Source organism: Pelodiscus sinensis, chromosome 9 (genome assembly GCF_052426305.1).
Source record: "Pelodiscus sinensis isolate ZL-2025 chromosome 9, ASM5242630v1, whole genome shotgun sequence".
Classification (NCBI taxonomy): domain Eukaryota; kingdom Metazoa; phylum Chordata; order Testudines; family Trionychidae; genus Pelodiscus; species Pelodiscus sinensis.
This window is the reverse complement of record NC_143060.1, coordinates 1,825,933-1,842,753: the sequence shown is the minus strand read 5'-3', so window position 1 is coordinate 1,842,753 and position 16,821 is coordinate 1,825,933. Positions and strand designations below refer to the sequence as shown.

The window sequence follows — 16,821 nt, the reverse complement described above, 5'->3', positions numbered from 1 at the left end:
GATTCCTGGCAGGCTGGGTGGGCTCCCAGTGCCTCACTGCTTGGTTCTGAAGAGCACACGATGGGCCAGCTCCCGACTGCCTGGATCACCGCCCACGTGTGCTGACTACATTTGTGCGCGCCGAGCCCTAGCTGTGGGCACTGCAGGTCAGCTGGGCAGTGTCCTGAGCAGCCGCCCAGCAGGCAGGGCTCACCGGTCAGAGCCAAACGCAGCGTAACGAGGTGGGCGAGCTCCAAGCCTGCCTGGAAGGGTGCATCCTGCGTGCGGACTAGACGACGAGAACAGGTCGACCTCAGCCTGGCTGGGGCCAGGGCTGCTAGACATGGGCCGTTCACGAGGTACACAATGGCAAACCATTCCACCTCCCAGTCCCAGGGGCTCCCTCCCACCAGAACAGAGCCCCGCCCGCCAGTTCCAGGGCGCCCACCCCTGCTCCCCGCCTCGGAGCTGCTCGGCCCGCTCGCTTTCCCATGCACACCCGGCCCAGGGCCTCCTTCCACACTGCCTGCCTAGCACCAGACGCTCTGACTGAAAGCCCTAATGATCCCATCATCAAGTCCGTCCATTCGTCTGGAGCAGGCCCCCTAGGATGGCTAGAAAAGACGGACGCACGGACTCCCAGTGATGTGTGACCCAACAGGGGCGCCACTCGCGTTGCTAGACTCCCTGCCTGTCAGCACAGCCATTAGAAACCCGGCCGCGCACGGCTCCATAACTCATCCCTCCCACACAGAAACTGCTCTCGACAGAAACCTGGCCCCGAGGTTAGTCCCAGGAGGGCACTGAAAACCCCATTCGGCTGCTTCCGCCCCATTGCTTCAGCTCTCAGCCGTTTCAAGAACGGCAATTTCTCATTTCTCGGTGTGACTGAGGAAACCCAAGAGAAAGGCAGAGATTTACATATCACTGCGGTGGTGACACAAGCTGGCAGCAGCCAGGAAACCCAGAGCCAGGCTGTCATTCCTCTCTGGCACGTTGCTCCCTTTGGCTTCAGTTTAGCAAAATGAGTTTGATTAGGCCTGGCTGCAGGCGTGTGCACTCGTCAAGGCTCACCGCCGGGGGCCAGCACACCTGCCCCAACCCGCACCCTCGCGTGCCTGCTTGGAACAGAGGCGGATCCAGCGTTCCCCCTTGTGCTTCCACTGACGCGTCTGCAGCCGTCCCGCCCCGGGCTGGCACAGCAGCGGCCCCTCTCACGTGCCCCCAGAGAGGGGAGAGGCTGCACGGCGACGAAGTCTGAGCTTTGTTCTGCTACCGAAACATCGGCTAGCGGGATCTGCCTCCAAGGCTCGACTCCTGGGGCCACGCCTGAGACTGCCCCGGTTCCTGGCCACATCACAGTCTGAACTAAAGCTTCCACCTGAAGCAGGAAAAAAATCTTCGGCTACGTCTAGACTGACATGATTTTCCGCAAATGCTTTTAACAGAAAAGTTTTTCCGCTAAAAGCATTTGTGGAAAAGAGCATCTAGATTGGCGCGGACGCTCTTCCGCAAAAGCCCTTTTTGTGGAAAAGCGTCTGTGCCAATCTAGACGCGGTTTTGCGCAAGAAAGCCCCCAGCGCCATTTTCGCCATCAGGGCTTTTTTGCGCAAAACAGTTTTTAGCGTCTACACTGGCCCTCTTGCGCAAAAACATTTCTGGAAAAGGGCTTTTGCCCGAATCGGAACGTCAAAGCATTTGCACAAGAAGCACTGATTTCAGACAGTAGAACGTCAGGGCTTTTGCGCAAAATCACGCGGCCAGTGTAGACAGCTGGCAAGTGTTTGCACAAAAAACTTGCCAGTCTAGACGCAGCCCTCCTGGTTTCTAGCCCTCACGACTGTGACAAAACGTGAGCCAGGGCAAGTGGCGCCGTAACACGTTCCAGGCTCTGCAGACACCCTGAAACGACCCCTCAGAGCGTGGCCTGCCCCAGCCATGCCCACAGCGAGTTAACCCCGAGGTCGGGCGGGGCAGGGGGAGGCTGGCGCACACCAACGCCTCACAGCAGACCCCTCTGGCCTGGAAGGAGGAGAAGAACGAAGCAGGCCTGTTCCACTCACCTGCGGAGGCACATCCCTCGGCTGCGTACCTGGCCCACCCTGCCTCTCAGGAAGGAGGAGGGGAGCTCCCTCGCCACCTACACTCGGAACGGGCCCTGGTTTGCTTTCCTCTGGCCCGCCCTGCCTTGTTCCCAAGAAGGGGCATTAGGCCAGCTGACCGTCCACAGAGAGAAGGGCTTTTCTCGCTGCTGTCAGTATATTCCACCGTGGGGCCACCTGCTCCGAGTGTCACAGCGGCATGAACCAAAGGGAATCCTGGGTCCCGCTTTCGGTCTTCCTGCTCCTAAGCCCATTGCCGCGGTAGCTGAGTGGGCACTGGGGTCTGCTGTCTCCCCTCCGGGAGCCCACCAGCAGCCTCGCTATGTAGGTAGATCTATGGCGCCGGTCAGCCAGTGGCCAGGCAGGGCTCTGCCAACAGGACTACTCAGCCCTCTGCCCACAGCCAGACTGGTTTTCGCTCACCGAGGTGTTTTAAGGGGCTTCTGCCACCTGCCAAATTGCTACAAACCCGCATCCTTAGCGACCTGAGAGCCGTACTGTACACATGGCCCCGCCGAGCACGCCAGCTAAGCCTGGCTTTGCCGCACTCGGACTCTCACCAGTTTTATCTGTGCTCCCAAGCGCCAGCTTCTGGGCCAGACTCTGGCTGGCTGGGCTCTCAGAGCAGGCGTGTACACACGGTACTCAAATCACAGCCCAAATCTCTCTGCACACACCCACCCAGCCACACCCCTCTCCCCGGCAGCCCAGGCCCTCCATACCTTGTCCTTTAATTCCAAAGGGAGGCACAAAGTCCCTGATCCGGGCCCACTTTTTGAAGGAATCGTCCAAGAACATTGGCGCTGGCTTGGAGAACCTGAAAAACAAAACGGGAGACACGCGAGCGTGAACTGGGGAGGAACAGGTCCCGGGGACTCGCTGCCCAAACGCTGATTCCCTACTCTCGGGAGAAGGGCAGCAGGAGTCAAAGAGATTTCATTACCACCTTGAATCCGCACACAGGAACCAAGACGAGTTTCACGGCGGAGCTGAGAACCGTGGCGCTTGCCACGTGGCAGCTCAGAAGGACGTGCAGCCTGTCCGCCTGGCAGGCGAGCTTAGTCCCAGCAAGCCAGGAAACGCCAGGCGTGCGGATACGGTCCAGGCGAGAACGCGCTGGAGTTGAGGCTAACTAGCCGCTGCCGTGTTCTAACAGGCCTGCCGATGGGGGGACCGAGGGACAATTCCCCTGGGGCCTGGCGATTCAAGAGAGACCAGGCCTCTTGCCATGGCAACGGCAGTGCCCAGAGCCCCGGCCCCCTTCAATCACCGCTGGAGCAGCCCCAGGCATGTTCCTGGCAACTCTGAGGGCTGGGGGGCACTGCATCCCATTGGCTGCCCCCGGCTCTGCCCCGGCCACCCCTGCCCACCTTGCCAGGCGCCCGGCGGGGCTCTGAACACAGGGCAGGGGACACACGGGACCCTAACTCGTTCATCTCACCACCGACCTTTCTGCTCCGAGCAGTAGACAGGGTGTGCGCAGCAAGACAGCAAAGTGCTTCGTCCCTAAGCACTTTGCCACAGACCTGTCTGTGCAGGATCCCAGAAGCCTGCCAGCTCTGGCACTCTGGCCAGCCTCTGGCGCATGCTGCCTGGGAGCAGAGGCGTGTCCAGGAGGGGACAGGCCAGGTGGCTGCAGGCAGAGCTGTGCCAGAGTGAGTGTAGAGTATGCTGGGTGAGTGGGGAATGGAGACAGAGGGGCATCTCCAAAGCTGGCTGCTTCCCTTTGGCCCACGCAGGCTGTGCTAGTGTCTGAGCCGCCCCGCAGATACAGGAAAGGTTCGGGAGGCTGAGCAATAGCACTCACGAGCTTGCAGAGCTAGAAACAGAGGCACGCCTCGCTTCTCTGCACTAAACATGCGCGTGATCCTGGACACCTGCCCCCAAACCGAGCCAGGACAGTCACCCGCACCCACTGCCAAACGAGAACCTGCCGAGTGCTCTGGGGCCTGGAAGCCTGTGGAAACATTCCCCCTAGGGAAAGACAAGAGCCATTAATCAGCCTGTTCTCTTCTGGAGGAAGAATCTCTGGCCTGCAGCGAAGACAACGGCCCCCGATGGAAAAGGTCACGATGCTGCCACGCAGGGGAATACTAGCTCCAAGATAGGTGGGAGCTGAGGACAGATTTAGAGGCCGGCAGGGAAGACTCATCAGCACGGAGGGCAGCAAGCGCATTTCCCAGCAAGGTCAGGAGATGCTCAGGATTCAGAGCTTCTCGGGACCAGAGGCTGTTGGAACCAAAACATTCGCAACGCTGAACCAAACTTTGGGTTGTGCCTTCAAAAGTTCACAACCAACCGTGGCCTTAGCACGGCCACAGAGCCTCGTTATGCAGAAGACACATGCTGCTGCTTAGTCCTTTGTGCGGAATGCAGCACGGGGATACACGCGCATTCCTTGGGCCTGCGGCGGCCTGATCCGTTCCCAAGGAGGCTGGTGTGTGCTGACGGCGTTCCTCCCTCCGAGGGCTGCTGTGTGCACCCCCCAGTGGAAATCCGCGCCTGTCAGCGTGTGAAAGCGGCAGCAGCACCCTCCCAACACAAACCGGAAAGCAAGCTGAGAAAAAGCTGCAGGTGAAGCTGGGAAGCAAAGGCACTTTCAGACCCTAGCACGGCCACCACGGCAGGAGGAGGAATACTGGCTGAATGCCACAGCACTCGAAACACGGTGCAACCCCAACGACAAGCAATGGAAAGGGAGCCTGCGCACACCACAGGGAGGGGAGAGAAGTCAGGGCTATCTAAGGAGCTTCCAGGAGCGACCAATTCGCACCAGTCCAGGCGATAGCACTAGCAAGACAATCCACAATCATGAAACAGGAGAGAGCGGGCCGTGTGGCAGCTCGGAAGGGAACGAAGACCAGTCTGCAACAGGCAGGAGGGCCCAGGCTGCTAGAAGAACCTGGGTAACATTGGTGGGAAGACAGGGAAGGCGGGATAATTAGCTTGGCGTCTCTAAAAGGCTGCGTTTTGTATATTCTGAACACTATTAGGTTCAGTATTTCTCTGAGACTATCTAAGTTTAAACAGCTGGAAGTATTTGCACGGGGAGATTTGTCAGATCTGTCTGTTCTACGCAACGTAACCATGGAGTTACAGAATACCAGAGAGAGAGAAAGTACCTCCCTTCGGTTACTTCTTGGAAAATATACAACCCCCTCGGCCCTCCCAGCACTGACCGGAGACACTTTTCAGCACTTCTCACCAGTGCAGGAGGCTGGATAGTCTAGGTGGCCACGGAACAGTGGACTCAGAATTCCCCCTCTGGAGTTAACACCTGTGGCAAGTCACACAGACCAGCTCCCAAATGAGAAGCAGGAAGGAGTCGGCTCCCTGGACACCTCCCCCATCTTCACGTCAGTCTCTTGGCTCGCAGGGCCCTCTTCAGGACACGGCCCCGGCACTGCCCTCTCCAGGCCTATCAGTCTCTGCACTCCCAGGATCACCCAGTTCCCCATGACCCTCCTTGCCTCAGTGACCCCCGGCCAGTCTCCATCTCGCCCCTGCCTCTGGAGCAACCTGCCTGACACAGCCACTCAGCATTGGCCGTGGTGATCCATGGATTTCTATAAAGCCAGTATGATATTTTCTTATCACCTATCCCTGTCCTACAGAGTCCCACCACTCTGATAGCTTTGATTGCCTCCGCACGTTCAGCAGATGTTTGCAGAGACCTCCCCAGGAGGACTCCAAGATCTCTCTCTCGAGGGGTAACAGCCAATTGTATGTGTATTCCTTCCTTCGTTCAGCGTCACCCCAGACGGGGCTGCATCCCAGGCCACCCTGGCTAAAAGCCACTGATGCGCCTACCAACCATGAACGTATCCAATTCTTTTTTAACGGAGCCCACTTTTGGCAATTATAACATTCCACAGCAGTGAGTTCCACAGATGAATTGTGTGTTGTGTGAAAAATATTTCCTCTTGTTTGTGTTAAACTTGCTACTTCTTACTTTCATTGGAGATCCTTGGGTTTTGTCTGTGGAAAAGAGTAAATATCACATCTCTGTTCACTTTTTCCTGGTTGTATGGACCTCTAAGAAAGGAGTGGGCAATCATTTTTGATGGGGGGAGCACTCCAAGAGTATGGATAGTGGTCGAGGGCCCCATTCTTCCATGATATTAATGGAGGTGGTGCAGGGTCTGGGATGGAGGCTGGGTGCAGAAGGGAGCTCAGGGTAGGGGGCTGGGGTGCAGGAGGGGTTGTGACCTGGGGCAGGAGTGCAGGAGGGGATGGGGGTTGAGTTGTGGCCCAGGGCAGGATGGGCTAGTGACCTGCGTGCCCAGTCTAGGAGCGGGAATGGTGAGGAGGGTTTGGGCTACGTGGAGTAGAGGTGTAGGAGGGGCAGAGACTTGGGGAGGCAGGGGCTGGGGTACCAGCTGCAGGCTCTGGCCAGGCGGCCCTTACCTAGGCAGCTCCCAGCAGGCTCTTCAGGCAGGTCTGTACCTGCCCCACCCCCCACACTGCTCTGAGCTGCTGGGTCGTGGGCACTTTGCATGCTGCCTGCCCTGCAAACAGGCAGCTCCGTGGTCAGCTTCCGGCCAATGGGAGCTGCGCGACTGTGCCGGGGGCAGGGCACATGCGACTCCTCCCCCCACTTGTGGCGCTCAGCGAGGCACGTGGCCCCCGCCGCCAGCCGCTCTGAGCAGTGTGTGGGGGGGCAGGGCAGGCAGGGGCCCGATCCGTCCCATGGGCCCGAGGCGGGTATACAGGCTACAGCCCTTGTGAACCGACACCTGCACAGACCAATGAGCGCTCTACTGTTGTCCTGACCTTTTGTTATTACTGGGGAGCCCAGGAGAAGGGACTAGAGGGCAGGGGCGGAGGAGAGTTTTGCGGGGCCCAGGGCGTGGGGCCTATTGAAGCATGGGGCACAGGGCCCGGGGCAGCACAATTTCGCGCATGCACCACGGCCACAGCTGACAGGTAGCAGCGCATGTGCGGGGCCCGGGGCAGCCGCCCCACTCGCCCTGCCCGCTGCTAGAGGGAGAAGGAAACCCAGCCACTCCAGACGATGGAGTGTAACGTGCAGTCGGCACATACCTCTGCAGCGCTCACAAAGGCAGCTAGAGCCTCCAAATCCTATTTCCAAACCAAACAGACAACTTATTTGCTTTGGCACGAAGCCATCTCCTCCTCTGGTGTCAGGCGCAGATGCACTGCAGGGAGCCCAACACCGTCTGAAGCCGGCACAAGCGCTAGGGACCGATCCAGTGGCTAGTGGGGGACAGAGCTAGCCTGAGCTGAGAAGGGCCCGGCTCAGCCCTCAGGAGAGTGTGGGGAGAGGCTCAGTTAGAGGCAGCTCAGTCTGCCGCTCACCCCAGCCTGCAGAGAAGGGCAGGGAAGGGGGGGCGCCCTAGCCTGACTTCATCTCTTCCTGACATTAATCCTGTCAGAAATCCCAGGAGCTGGCGTGGAAAAGGGTTAACCCCAGCGGGGCCTCGTGGCAGCGCACAGGCGGTGCCCTGCCACCATTTTCACTGCTAACTGGGGTGCCCCCTCAGGCCCCTCCCTGCAGGCACCAGTCGCCCGTGACCAACACCCTCCCCCAGACAACGCCATTCCGGCCTCTCTCGGCACAGCGGGCTGGGAGAAGAAAAGCGGGATCGTTTTACAAGGCCTGCACGAGACAGGCCGAACTCCCAAGGTCTAGACGGATGTGGGGCCTCACAGGCGGCAGCAGGGCCAGGCTGACAACAAATCCCCTTCTTGAACCTTCCAGTTTCTGCCCTGTGAACAGCCCAAGTAACCCCGTCTAGAGCCCTGGGCTAGCTGGTGCACCAGGGCTCCCGGGCAGAGCGCCAAGGATACAATCAGCTGCTCCCGGGCTGCTTCCTTGGAAGCCCTTGATGGAAGTTAAAAAGAAAACCCAAATTTGCACCCCAGCCATGGATGGCTTCAAAGGTCCCAGCGAGGACACTCCCACTAGGTGGCACTGTGTGCTGCGACTCCTCAGCGAGCTACGGAACAGACGGGCTGCGGATGAGGCATTGTCAGCACTGATGTTCCCGGGGCCTTTGCCCCGGAGTCTCCACACAGACGGGGTCTAGATCTTGTTTGAATCTGTTGGACTCTGGGGCTCTGGTAGCAGAGAGCTATAAGGGAGAGGCTGAGAACAGCAGCTAATGCAGAGGGCACACGTGTCTATGCAGCCACAGACTAACCACAGACTTCTGTCTTTGCAGCTGAGTAGGAGTGCCAGGGTTGCGCGCTGCTCACAAGAAGGCTACAGGCTCTCCCTTTTTACCTGTCCTGCGTGGTAATGCCCAGAGGCTGTTGCCTGCACAGATCTGGGCTCCAGCACCAGAAACTCTCATTGTAAGGAGGAGGGACAGCCCGTGTGGCTACACGCACACTCTAGAAGGTAGCAGGCCTTCACAACCGGGAGCTAGTTAAACTGTGAAAGGAGGCTTCTGCCTTGATGGAGGGTCTTCCCCAAACCCATCACCATATTCCTCCAGGACAGCCTCGAGAACCTACCCCCCAAAGAAACCAGACAGCAAAGGAGATGGAGATCGCACCAGGTTCTCCACGTGTAGGTCCCATCCCTCAGCTTCCTTCAGTGTGGAAGGCCAGAAAATACTTCTCTCCACAGCCAACAGCATCTCACTGATGCCCAGCAGCGGGAGCACCTGGCACCAAATGCACAGGACACTTTTCCAAACGAAAACAAGAGACCCAGGTGTTCTTTGGAAACGTACCTCCGGCTACACAGACCTTTCAGCATGCCCAATACAAAACAGCCTTGCTAGGAACGGGCCAATGTAGTGTAATAACAAGCTGTAAACAATTATACTGCTTTGTACATACTGCTTAAATAGCTTCAGCATAACTTAAACTGGGGTCGGGGGCACCTGAATACTTCGGTGTTGCAGGAAAGGTCCTGGCTACAGTCACAAAGGGTACGTCTCCACAGCCGCATTCTCTCTGAGTAACTGACGTTATTCCGAAATAGCACGTGCACGTCCACACCACAAGCAGCTACTTGGGCACAATGTCAAAGTAATGTCGGGCTGGAGGATATCTTACTCCGACTCCCGTAACCTGCAATGTACGAGGAGGAAGGGAAGTCGGAGGAAGAGGGCCCTGCCTCGGACTTCCTGCTGTGTAGACGTGCCCAAAGGGATTTAGAGGTTACTGAGCAGTGCGTCTCTCACCGCTGCCCTCCCTCCCTTACATCCAGTGGCCTAGGTAGGTCACTCAGCTAGAACCAGGGCCTTGAACCCAGGCCTCCGCGGTCCCAGCCTGCCAGCTATTCCAGAGTCAAGCGCTCTCAATCTACCCTGCTCACACTGTTCACTCTGTATCAGACCCGTGGCTGGTCAGTCATTGCGTTGGGCAAAGCGTGCAAGAATGACTTCTCATCCAGGGGAGGGGGTGCTAGGGAATTCATCTAGTACTGAGTAAACCCAAGATGCTGGGCTAATGGGTATAAAAGGGACTGCTGCCCCTGCTTGGTTTATGACTCTAGCCCTTTATCTCCTTTGCTTTTCTCTTTAGTTTAAATCCAACTTTGTAATTTTAACTTTTCAGAACTGCCAGTGAACTGAAAAAATCAGTTATTCACCAGCTCTCACCGCTGGAGGAGAGCTACGAGTCTGTTCTACATGGATTCTTATACCCCACTAACCACCGCAGTATTGAGACCCTTCCAGCAGTGCATTAAATAACGCGCCTACAGATCTGCCACGTTTGTTCTCCCATCCTTGTCCCAGAGGAAGAGGCATGTGAAGCAGAAAGGGGTTTGCTGGTGTTTACATGTACACGTTTTGTGTCTACGTTAGAGATGGCAAGGTCAAGGAAGCACGCCTTTCACCTGGAGCAGAAGGTGGGGAGGTTTGCAATGATCCTGGGGGAACTCCTTCCACGGTCTTAGACTGACACCTGAGAAAGCCTGGTCTCCCACAAAGACTTATCACCGTGTTCCATTGTGCCAAAGTCCCAGACTTGCCAACCAGGCTTCATCCAGAGCTTTAGACTCTTTTCGATACCTTGGGCTCGGACCATGGAGGGCTTGAAGATAAGGATCAAGGCTTTGAACTTGATTCAAAACTCAGTGGGAAGCCAGTGCAGAGAGTGGAAGATAGGTCTGAGGTGACTGCAGTAATGTGGAAATGTGCTTCAATGTTCTGTACTGCTGGAGTTTCCCAAATGCTGAAGGCTTCATGATGGAGTACCTCATAGAATCACAGAAATGTGGGGCTGAAAGGGACCTCAGGAACTCAAGTCCCGCCTCCTGGGCTGAAGCAGGACAAAATAAAACGATCATCCCTAACGGGTATTTGTCCAATCTGTTCTTCAAAACCTCCAGTGGTGGAGACCCCCCAACCTCCGTTGGAAGGCTATTCCAGAGTTTAACTACTCTCATAGTTAGACGTTGTTTCCTAATATTCCAGTGAGATTTGTCATCACGTTGCTATAATCCAACTGAGAAGTGACAAAGGCATGACTGACCCAGGTCAGCTCATCATCAAGCCAACCAAAGATGGCAGAAAGCGTTATTCATGGATGCTGCTACGTAAGAGATCAGCATCAACAAGGAACCCAAAGTCCTCCAAAACTAGGAACCAAATTGAACAATTGTGGATGTGAACTTCCAGCCAAAGGAACATGCAAACTCAGAACACTTTCCTTTACCTACCAGCATCACCTCTGTCTAGCCTGGGGCCAGGTTTTGCTAGCTAGCCGATCTCGGCTGTAGTAGTGTGGTTATACACAGTGAAGAAAAAGTAGAGCTATGTCTCATCTCCATATTGTTGGCACTTGAGTCCATGTTGTCAGACCAATTCACCTAACGGTGGCATGTAAACTGAGAAGAATTTGGAGACAGATAACTGATCCTTGAGGGACTCCACTCGCGAAGGTCTAGTTGTGGAGGTGCAATTTCCTTTCACAAGTCATTGGCTGTGCCCCTGCAGGAAGGACTCAAATAATTTGGTATGTTAATCTGGCCCCCTGCCACCTCTCAGCTGAGAAAGCAATATTTCAGGGCCAGTGTCAAAGTGCAGGGCAGAGAGGTCCAGGAGAACGAGAATAGATGTTTGCTCGCTGTCTATTGACAAATCATTCATCAGTACGACTTCCGTAGTTTCGGTTCCATGTCCTGGCCTAAGTCCAGACGGGGAACATTCGTTTCAGTGAGAGGAACATATAGTTGGCCTTTGGCTAGCTTCCCTATAAGCTTGCTCAGGAATAGAGGTTTCATTGGGGCAGTAGCTGGGTAAAACAGACATATTCCAGCATGCCTTTCTTCAGCATCGTTTCGGCTTCTCCATGCTTCCAGGGTGAAGGGAAGATTCGCTCTTTGAATGAAGGGTTGGCTATTTTGATCAGGATTGGCACCAGCTGTTCATGACTCTCCTTCACAAGCCAGGAAGGGCCTGGGTCAATCACAGGGCTTGAGTACAGATGCCTCTAGGGAGTCCAGATCATCTCTGCGAGTGACTGTCCTGAGGCTGGTACTGCAGAGGGCTGTTGGCTGCAGATCCCCAGCATTTGAGCAAGCGTCCGGACGGCATGTGATCTTTTCCATGCTGTAGGGTGACAGTGCTTTGCAAGCCTGAGATGGGATGCAGGCTGCCGTCATTCATCCTGATGAAGTGGTTTCCCACCCTGGATAGCTCCTTGGGGCAGGACTTGGCAGCAGGCCTGTAATACAGAGCCTTGAAGACATCTGCTCTATTTGATCTTGTCCGAGTCAGCCTTCGTTCTCCCCATCCTTGCTTGAATTTCCATGCTCACTTCATCTGTCGGGAGGGATCAGAACATCAACAAATCTGCATTGGGGAAGGGGCCATTTTAGGCCACTGTGTCAGTGGACAAGATTAGTGACAACACTGATTCCCCAGCCCTTCGCTCTAGGGCGTGTGGCCACCCCACTTAGCGACTCACAGCGTTTAATCTATTTATCCCCGCAACTCCCCCGAGGCAGGTCAGAGCTTCATCCCCTTCCACAGACAGACTGGGCCACTTGCCGGTGGGGTGGAGCAGGGAAGTGAACCTGGTCTCCCAAGTCTCAACAGAGTTCCCGCACTGCTGGACCGTCCTTCCTCAGTGACTCTCCCTGTGGGCGGCGTGTTGCTGTTGTTCAGCAGCCTCTGACATTGGTTCAAGTCCACGAGTCTCTGTGGCCACATCAGGCTCATTGGTCCTCCCTGGGATCTGGAAGAGCTTGGACCACTGTGTTAATAAGGTGGCAGCCTGTCCGACACTGTGGCTGAGCTGTGACGCTCCCAATCTTGACATCGGACACTGCCTGGACCAGAGATGACCCCCAAGAGTCCTAGGAGGTAAGGGAAGGGCTCTGGCATCTGCCACCTTGTCAGGGAGATTGTGGAGACCTCCCAAGAGGGCGAGTCTGGAGGGTTTCACAGTCAGGTGTCAGCAGCTCCTGAGTCAATCGCTTTCCGTTATTGGATGGACGAATTCCAAAATGGCTGTCTTGCCTGAGGCATCTCTCTTGCATTGGGGCTTGCAGAGCAGATGAACAGAGCGCCACCTGCCTTCTCCTGCGGAGGCCCGTCATGTACGGAGTATCCTGCGGAGACCAGCCACCTTGCTCAGGGCTCGTGGTGTCGTCCAACCGGGTCTCATGGTTTCTTAGCAGCAGAGCCTGTTGCTGAGCAGCATCATGTGTCGTTCATGCTGCTATGTGTAGTCTGCCTCTGGTCCCTGCCCCAGGGCTTTGTGAGCTCTGGACTCTGGGTTCTTAGGTCTGCTCTTCGGGGCGGTTCCGTCCAGTCTGGACTGTGCCAGGTATTGGAAGGGTTGTGCTCAGCGACGGCGTGAGTAGAACAGCTGTTGTGATCACGAGATGCCATGGGAGAGGCAAGTCCGTTGGGCGCCTTTGGGCATTATCATCTGCCTGAGAATGGGCAGAGCTGGAGCACTGGGGTCCTGGAGCCATGGAGAGTTGCTGGAAGCATGGTGGTAAAACAGCAATGAAAACAGGATTAATACCGCCAATAACTGGCAGGGTTGGTCCCCCCGGGAGCAGAAACCTCATTGGCATCAGACACTCGTTTCCCTGAAATATGGCATCTGTTGTCATGACGCCCTGTGCTCCTCTGCTCTGGAAGGGAAGGAGTCCTGTCTGTACTAGAGCTGCAAAGCTCTTTCTTCAACAGTGCGGAGGAGCACGGCTGGGATTCCCTCCTCACACTTAACCTTCCCTTACACTTTGCCTCTGCTCACACGGGCAGGAGCACAGCCGTGCACACCAGCCCGGGACTAGGAGGATCCCGCCAGTTTGGCTAATGCCATGCATGCCGGGCAGCCCGCAGAGGCTCTGAGCCATGGATGCGATGCCACAAGGCAATTCAGACTGTTTGGAGACATGATAGCTACCAGCCTGAACACAAGGCATGCGGGTGTGCTGCCCTGATTCCCCAGACATTGTGAAAGAGGAGGAATACAAGTCACATCAACACAGAGAGAGGCTTTTGTGTGTAAGTGTTTGGCGTTCATTTGACAAAAGACAGGAAATTCAGTTAAGGCAGAAAACCCCTGTCCTGACCTGCCCCGTTATGCCTGGAGATTGCAACATGCCAAAGCCGCGCTGTCTGTAGGCCCATGACACCCGGCCCAACGTGGCAAGGGACAAAAAGCAGAGCCTCAGACGTAGGGTTGTAATTACACTCTTTTAATAACCAGTCCCTTAACATCATGTCAGTGCCACGGTGGGTATGTAATGTGCGGCGGACAATGTGGTGAGATTCAATTACAGCTCGTTTTTATTACCAGAAGCCAGGTGGGACTTTCATGGCCTCTGAGATGACTGAGCAGAAGGGAGGCGATCCCAGTGTCAGGGTGTCTGGACACACCATGAAGGTGAGCAAAGTGGAGTGAGATTACAGCCCAGAGTATGTGAGATTACAGCCCTGGGCAAAGGAAAGGTGCAAGCCGCACTCCTTGGTACAGGGCTCTGCTCTGAGATGGCCGCACGCCCCATCACCCACAGCCTGGAATTGGCAACTCCATTGGTCAGCCCAAGTTTAGAACAATTATGTTCCAGATCATCTTTCAGCAGGCTAGGGGGGTGCTCTTAATGAACGAAGAGCCAAGAGGAAGGGGGAGAGCAGACATCAGCTGGACTCAGGAGTCAGCGTGAAGAGTGCTACAGAGGAAGGGTGCAGAGGGACACCGCACACGCCATCACACCATGTGACAGACCAGGCCGTGTCTGGGCACAGCTGAGGGCGTCTGCTCAGGGTGAATTGCTCTGGTGACTGCATGCGGCGATTCTGACCGGCCGGGAGGTCCCCTAGAAAATCCACGCTGATCTGCATTCACTCCCCAGGAGTTCTTTGCTCCTATCCTACTCCGGCTGTATTGTCTTTGCAGAGACTTTACACAGCTGACCAACACACAATATGGCCGTGTCCACACACAGGGGTTTTTTCAGGAAAAGTAGCCTTTTCCCGAAAAAACTTCCCCTGCGTCCAGACTCAAGCCGCGTTCTTTCGAAATTATTTCGAAAGAACGCGGCTTTTCTTTCGATGGCGGTAAACCTCATTTCACGAGGAAGAACGCCTTTTTTCGAAAGCTCCTCTTTCGAAAGAAGGCGTTCTTCAATGTAAAGAGGCCGTCTTCGAAAGAGAGCATCCAGACTCACTGGATGCTTTCTTTCGAAAAAGCAAGCCGCTTTTTCGAAATTTCTCCGTGCAGTCTAGACGCTCTCTTTCGAAAGAGGCTCTTTCGAAAGATGCTTTCGAAAGAGCCTCTTTCGAAAGAAGCCTGCAGTCTAGACATAGCCTATGAGTTGCTTCCACACACAAATCAGTAGCAAACACTAACTCTGCAGTGGGCTTCAAGAAGGCTCCTGAGGGACTCCCTGTCACGTTGCTGAATTGGAGGGAAGCAGCCAGATCGCTGCTGCACCCCTAGGTGGGGGTGTTGGCCCCAGAAATTGGTGTGGGGGGAGCCATATGGGGTATTGAATGGGAGATTATTGTTTGTTGATCTTATGTACGCTATTTATGTGAGTGTATAATGTCTATGTGTGTACTGTAGGTAGGAATCTGTAATCTGTGTGGAAGCTGAAAATTTCTGTGAATGTGGTTGAGCATTGCTATGGACAGGCTGAGTAGTGAAGCCCTGTGGAACAATGGCCCTTGATGGCCCAAAGACACACCTAAAGCAGGAGGGCGGAGACCCAAGAGCTGCCAGCAGAGAGAGGCTGAGGACCAGGTGACCTGCTGCATACTAGAAGAGGCCAGGAAGGAGGTATAAAGAGGCCATGTGGTCGATGCCATTTTGTTCTCGGCTCAGCACTTCATCCCAGAGGCAGCACTGCAGGGATTGAAGAGCCCGGAAGACCTGTGAACCCATCCTGATCCTAGGATGTGCAATAAGGACTTTTAACCAGCAGCTGCAACATCTCTGCTAGAGCCTGCATCGAGAACTGGGAGATTCGGTGCATGTAACGTACTGTACTTTAGTAACCTTACTCTCAGGCTTTTCTTTCTTGTAATAATAAACCTTTAGATATAGATTCTAAAGGATTGGCCCAGCGTGATTTGTGGGTAAGATCCAGAGGGTAAATTGACCAGGGATCTGTGGCTGGTTTCTTGGAACTGGACAGAACTTGTTCGGGGTAGGTGGGATTGGGTGCTAGGACCCCGCACCCGTGTATAGGCCCGGGGCCATCTGGGGCACGGATATTGCTGGGGTGTCGAAGGGGTTTTGCTCGGGAGGCTTCAGGCAGGCAGCTGAAGCGCTCTGTGGGACTGGTTTGTGGCCTGTTTGGAGAGGTCACCAGTCAAGGGGGCTGTAAGAAGCCCCGGATTTGAGCAATTCGCCCTGAGCGGATGCTCTCAGCTGTGCCCAGACACGGCCCGGTCTGTCACACTCCCCTTAGGGTGAGAGGTGGGCTGGAGGTGGAGGTGTTTGGGAGGGTTGCACATCAGTGGTTTTGTGGCAGAAAGGGTGGTAGTGCCGAGACATTTTTACAGTGGAAAGGCTTGTCTGGAGGAGGGCTGGTTAGGCTCACATGCCACAGAAGAACGTGGGTACACCAGAAATTCTATTGGTGGGGTGAGAACAGGGCCATAAAAGGCTGCAAACTGCACAGAGATACTAAGAAATGTTGGCAGCTCTAGTAACTGCATCTCCCATCTCACAGTATTCGGCACTTTTGTGACTGCCCTGGTTCCCGGGGTCGAAAGGAAATGTGCCGCCCTTCTGATTGCAAGACAAGCTTGGGGAGGTGCCCCCGGGCGTGCTAAGGGCTCACACCAGAAGGCATGTCAAACAAACACAACTTTCTTTTCTTAAAAGCAACACAACCTGAGGCTCTGGGGGGCCTGGCTCCTGATTGCTGAAGACTTAGCCTGCCAGCCATGTCAAAGAGGCACAAGCCTGGGATGGAGGTGGGGGCCAAGCGCAAGCCCCTCCCAGGCTCAGCAGAACACTGCAAGGGGGAGAGAAGAGCTGCAGAGACTGGTGGAGAGGCAGCACTCAAGACAAGCAGGCAGGTCCACAGTAACTTCATTCTGCTTGTCAGGGTGCTGCAGCACAGAACGTGCAATGAGGGGCCCACGGGTACTTCAGCTGGGATGTTTCTCAGTTACACGTTTGCTCACTAGCTACTCACTTTGCTTAGCACTGAAGAGGCTTCCACCCAGAGTGACAGGACGCGGGGGCGCCCTGGTGCGCAGCTCCGGCAAGAGCTGGCTGAGCCGCGGCAAAAGCCAGCGGGGAGCAATGGAAAGAGCCGGCAGGGACCCGGGTTGCGATAGGA

The 16,821-nt window shown here is 55.5% G+C and overlaps 1 protein-coding gene across 9 annotated transcripts in view; it reads right to left on the bottom strand.

Moving 5' to 3' along the window:
* Window positions 1-16,821, bottom strand: part of ST3GAL3 (ST3 beta-galactoside alpha-2,3-sialyltransferase 3) — a 294,731-nt gene that overhangs the window by 86,250 nt on the left and 191,660 nt on the right. For all 9 annotated transcript variants that reach the window (XM_089780382.1, XM_089780380.1, XM_089780378.1 and 6 more), the window contains one exon: window positions 2,804-2,898. In XM_089780382.1, coding sequence (XP_089636508.1) covers window positions 2,804-2,879 — 76 coding nt within the window. In that variant the 5' untranslated portion in view covers window positions 2,880-2,898. The remainder of the gene's footprint in view (window positions 1-2,803; window positions 2,899-16,821) is intronic.